The sequence below is a fragment of the Prinia subflava genome, chromosome 30, assembly GCF_021018805.1.
Source record: "Prinia subflava isolate CZ2003 ecotype Zambia chromosome 30, Cam_Psub_1.2, whole genome shotgun sequence".
Lineage (NCBI taxonomy): Eukaryota > Metazoa > Chordata > Aves > Passeriformes > Cisticolidae > Prinia > Prinia subflava.
The window spans coordinates 1,199,860-1,205,493 of record NC_086276.1 but is presented as its reverse complement, the minus strand read 5'-3'; the positions used below and the strand labels follow the sequence as shown (position 1 = coordinate 1,205,493).

Here is a 5,634-nt window from a genome sequence, read left to right as displayed (position 1 = left end):
CAGCTGTCCCAGAGGGGCAGCAGGTCACTGCCCCTGCATAAGCACACGGACTGACACAGATCCGTGTGTGGGGGCACCACCCAAAGCACTGCCACAGCACCTGCACGTGGAGCTGCCGTGGGTGTGAGAGCTGGCACAAGCCCCTGGTGCAGCAGTGAGAGAGGCAGCGTTTCCAAACTACACCCCAAAAGGATTACTTTGAACTGGGAACACAATAAGGTTTCAGAGTCTATCTACATGAAACACAAACTCAGCCACCCTCATTCTTGTCACAGCAGCCTTGTCACAGGCCTCTGCTCTGCCCCTCCTGTCATCCTGCTTCCAGCCCATTCCAACTCACAATATGCCCCAGTGTGTGTGATGATCTGCTATTTGAGTTCATGGACAGTAGGAAACATTGTGGTCTTCCACACTGAGCTTCTGAAGCCTCACAGCTTTTACTTAAATCATCTTTGTTGTTTCCAAATAATTTTAGTGCCTAAGTCTTCTGTTGCCAGACTGAGAGCTAAATAGTTCATCTTACATAGTTTCAGGAGTTCTCACATTTCCACATGGTTTGGCTACAGAAGATTGGAATCTGTGCCCTACTTCCTTATCACACGCTCTGTAAAACCTACTCTTAGGTTTGCTGGTTATTCTCTTTGGCCTGTGGAGCAAGCAGTCAGATCAACTTCTGGCTTGGACCAGGAAACTTGCAGTGGACATGAATTCAAAGAAACCATTTCTTTCAAGCTTCAGGCTGAATGCAAAATTAAATTTTTATCTTAGAATCCTTTGCAGTGTGGGTGAAATCAATGGTGTCCTCTCACATGTGCAGAATGATACAGCCACCAAAAATGATGTATTTCCCAGCAGCAGTTGAGTCATGAGCAACAACTAACAAACAGCAGCAAATAAAACCCCACATATATTCCAGCCCTTTTTCCCTGTGTACATGCCCATGGCTGAAGTCTTAGGATGCAAAGAAAAGAAACAATAAAACTGCATAAAAGACAGCTCAGCTGTTTGAGAGAACATGGGTCAATTGAGAATGAATTTTGACAAGAACAATGCAACTGCTGTAAAATACACTCTGTGACACTAAAAGGCTTGAGCCTGCTCAGTCTTGCTTTCCATAGCTGTTGCACTAATCTTTGGACAAAGGAACATGTTGAAATCTGAATTATTATCTTTAGTTACTGTCATGGGTTGGCACTGGCCAGATGTTAATGCACACATGAATATATGTTTTTTCCCTAACAACTACTGTGGGATGTGATCAGGACAGAGCAGAGCAGGCTTAAATCTTGAAAACAAAAAAAACACCAAAACTTTATTACATTACATAAGAACAGAGACAGAAAAACTCTTAAACACACACAGAGACAGAAATAAAAACTTCTCAGAACATTTCTTCTCTTCTCCCAGTTTCCACCCCCCACACATTACTCTTCACAGACCAAACCTTTGGGTTTTAGATCAAACAATCACCACTCAAAAAAAACCACAAACCAATCTTCAATTCAGCAAGGGAGAGAGGAGTCTCTCTCTCGCACCACAGACTGTTCCTCAGAAAACACGGGTCCACCCCTTATGTGTTTCCATGTCACCCCTGGCACTGCCTGGAGAAGTCTGCCAGGGTGACACTCTCTTATTCCTATGTCCAGCGGTCTCACCTCTGTCCATAGGCTGAAAGCTGCATACAGGGCTCTTTTAAGGATACTTGCATGCCGAGCTCTCTCTCTTTTTACCCAGGGGTAGAGGTTCCGAGAGCAGGTCTCCCCTGAGGGCAGAGGGCACCACCACACCCTCCCCCTCTCTTCTCTGCTCGCTCCACTCTTCAAGTGCCAGTCACTGTAGCAAAAGCAAGGGCAGCTGTATCCACCCAAAATGCAGTTTATGTTCAAAAGAGACTTAAGTTCAGTCCATGGCTGACATTATGCAAGAAAAGTCCAGCTCAGAAAGCTACTCCTCTCATTCTTTGCCCATCGGGTTCCTTCCAATCATGCTTTATCATCTCGGTCCCAGGCCGTTTCCCTCTCTCCTCTGAAACCACCAGTCATGAGAATCAATGTCTAAGAAAAGTTTCTTTCTGCCAAGCAAGGGTTAACAGTTTCTGGCTCCCGGCAGGGTGCTGCAGGCTCAGGCACTCCCAGGCTGGGCAACCCCCACGTGGCTGGGCACCTTCTCCCGGAGTTTGAGGGGAAGGGGGGGTGAGCACACACAGAAGGCACTTCCACAGTTTTCCACCCCTCCATCCTGGACGGGGCAGCTCAGTTCCAGTCCTGTCCACTCTCTTCTCCCCCCGGGGCTCCGGCTTACCTGAGCCCGACCACGTGTTTCCCCTCCCCCACCCAGCCTCGTGGCTGGGCAGGGGAAGGAGGCCTGAGACTTCTCTCTGCTGAAACCGGAATCTAAAAGAGGCCGAACCCCCCTGGAGTCCTGCTTTTAACTCTTTGTGTCCTCAGAGGCGTGTCCAAACTTCTGAGTGACCAATCCAGGTGCCAGCAGAAAAGCTGATCACTGATTAGCCTGCTCACATCCCCCTAGAAAAATTGACCTCCCCCTGCAACCACGACATACATGCATGTGATAACCTCCTTCGATCAAATTAAAATGCCAGAATCTAGGAAAGAGCTACAACAAATTTTAGGATTACTAGTGTTTTGGAGAAAACACATCCCAGATTTTTCTATAATTGCCGGACCCCTTTATAACCTGCTGAGAAAAGAGATAAAAAGGAGAATGGGGAGCTTCTCAAGAAAAAGCAATAAAATTGTTGATTTTTGAAGCAACTGCTTACCAAGCACTTGGCCCTATTAATGCTGCAGATCATTTCCAGGGTGAATGGAGTTTTGCTTCTTCAGGTTTTGAGTGGTTTTGAGGTGACAGACCCATCCCTCTTGGCTTCTGCAATGCAAACAGAGGGAGAGGAGAAAAAAATGAAGGACAAAACAAAAAGATAACCATCATGATGTCTTCCCAACATGGATCACAAGGAATGTGGGTCACCAGGGCTCTGCCCAACATGGATCCTCCAGTGGGGGATGGAGCTGGAGCAGTGCATGAAGCTCTTCCTGCACTGGGTGAACTCACAGGGCTTCCCTTACTGGTGCCGCCGTTGATGTCTGGTCAAGTTAGAGCTCTGAGAGAAGCTCTTTCCACATTCCTCACACTTGTAGGGTCTCTCCCCGGTGTGGATGCGCCGGTGCTTGATGAGGGTTGAGTTCTCCTTGAAGCCCTTCCCGCAGTCGGGGCAGCGGAAGGGCCTCTCCTCTGTGTGAATGCGCTGGTGCACGAGGAGACTGGAGCTGGTCTGAAACCTCTTCCTGCATTTCTCACACTCGTAGGGCCTCTCCCCCGTGTGGATCATTTGGTGGCGGATCAGGTGGGCAAGCTGCCTGAAGCCCTTCCCACATAGCTGACACTTGTACGGCCTTTCCCCAGTGTGGATGTTCTGGTACTGGATCAGCTGTTTCCTCTGACTGAAGCTCTTCCCACATTCCTCACACTTGTGGGGCCTCTCCCCAGTGCTGCGGAGGCACTGGTGGCTTGTCAGGGTGGATTTCCTCTTGAAGCCCCTCTCGCACTTGGGGCAGTGGAAGGGCCTCTCTGCTGTGTGTGTCTGCTGATGTATGAGGAGCCTTGTGCTGGTCAGAAACCCCTTCCCACACTCAGAACACTTGTAGGGCCTCTCCCCAGTGTGGATCTTTTGGTGGAAGTTTAGGTCACTTCTCTGCCTGAAGCTCTTCCCACATTCCTCACACTCGTAGGGTCTCTCCCCCGAGTGGATCTTCTGGTGACGGATCAGGTGGGAGCGCTGCCTGAAGCTCTTCCCACACTCCCCACATCCATGGGGCCTCTCCCCAGTGTGGATGTGACGGTGCCGGATCAGGCTGGAGCTGTTCTGAAACCTCTTCCCACATTCCCCACACTCGTAGGGTCGTTCCCCAGTGTGGATCCTCTGGTGGGCAGTCAGCTGGGAGCTCTTCCTGAAGCTCTTCCCACATTCCCCACACTCGTAGGGCCGTTCGTCTGTGTGGATCCTCTGGTGGCGGAGCAGGTGGCACCGCCAGATGAAGCTCTTTGTACACCCAAAGCACTTGTGGGGCTTCTCCCCATCAGGAAGCTGCTCATGGACCACCAGCTCTGAGCTCTGGCTCCATCTCTGGTTGGCTTTGTCCTCCCTGCTCTCCATGCTCAGATCCTGGTCTGGGGAAGGAAGGACAAGGAGAGGATGGGATTTGTCTTCCTGCCAGAGAGTAGGGGAAGGAGATCCCCCCCTCTGCTCGGTCCCTGCCCTCCCCAGGCTGCTGGGAGTGCCAGGATCCTGAAAAGCTCCCCCCTCTTCTGTCTCCCCACTTACGGATACTGGCAGTGACTGGGCTCATACTGGGAGTGTCGAGGAAACTGGAACCACATGGGGGGGATCTGGGCTCATACTGGGAGCAGCCACTTCCAGCACGGGAAAACCCCAAACCCCTTTCCCGCCCATCCCATCCCTCCAGCCCCAGCACCCCCTGCCGGGGTCCCAGCGATCCCAGGGGTCCCCCCATCTCCAGACCCCCACTTTGCGGTTCTGGGGCTCTCCTCTCTCTGGGGTCCAGCTCAGGGAAGCCGCGGCTCTCCCGGGGCTCCCCAAACCCCGTGTCCCCCCGGCCCCGCCGCTCCCGCGCGCTCCCCACGTGGCCCCGGCAGAGCTCGGAGGGCCCGGCCCGGGAAGCCCAACCCCCACCGCGGGGGGACCCGCATCCCCCTGACCCCCAATAGGGCTCTGCAGCCACGGAGACCCCCTAAAAACACCTCCCGGGAGCACCCAATGACCCCTAAAGTGCATCTGCACCTCAGCTTTGGTGCCCTGCAAGCTCCAAACTTCCCTCCACCAAAAATCCCCAAACCCAAGGACTCCCCGGGATATTTGGGGTGAGCTCCCCCTCCCCGGGCACCTGCAGGATGGGGACGATGCTCCCCGGCCGTGCTGCGAGTTCAGGGAGCGCTGGAGCCGCCTCTGCCTCCTCTGCCCTTCTCCTCCTGCTCCCTGCTGCCGCTCCGCCTCTTCCTCCCTCCCTCCTCCTCCTCCCCCGTTCCCAGCCCCGAACTGTGGGGGCGGGGTCAGGGAAAGGGCGGGAACTGTGAGGGGAAAGGGGCGGGGTCAAGGGGAAAGGTTGTTTTAAAAGGGCCCAGTTTCACCTCAAATCACCCAAAGGGGCCTAAAATTCTCCTAAGGGGGCTAATATCCACTCTGACACTGATAAGGTTTGGCCTGAAATCACCCAAAGAGGCCTAAAATCCCCTCACTGTGGCCTAAAATCACCCTAAGGGCACTAAAATCCACCCTAAATCCACATGGTTTGTCCTTAAATCAAACAAATGGGGTTAAAATTATCCTAAGAGGTCTAACGTCCAACCAAAGGTGCCTAAAATTGCCCAAACTGCCTGTACTGGTTTGAAAACAAAACCAGCAAGACTCTAAGTCAGAAATACAATTTAATAGAGAGAGAACAAACAACAAGAAAGATAAAAATAAAGTAAAGAAGTACAGTAAAGTACAGTAAGGTAATGTAAAGTAAAGTTAAAGTAAAGTAAAGTAAAGTAAAGCAAAGTAAAGTAAAGTAAAGCAAAGTAAATGCACCAGTCCACAGGACACTGACAGAG

At 51.8% G+C, this 5,634-nt stretch overlaps 1 protein-coding gene across 1 annotated transcript; it reads right to left on the bottom strand.

Annotated features, from left to right (window-relative positions):
• Window positions 1–3,075: 3,075 nt before the first annotated feature.
• On the bottom strand, window positions 3,076–4,177 carry LOC134562680 (zinc finger protein ZFP2-like). The gene has a single exon (XM_063420187.1). The coding sequence runs from the start codon at window positions 4,175–4,177 to the stop codon at window positions 3,086–3,088; it is 1,092 nt and encodes a 363-aa protein (XP_063276257.1). The 3' UTR covers window positions 3,076–3,085.
• Between the last annotated feature and the right edge of the window lie 1,457 nt (window positions 4,178–5,634).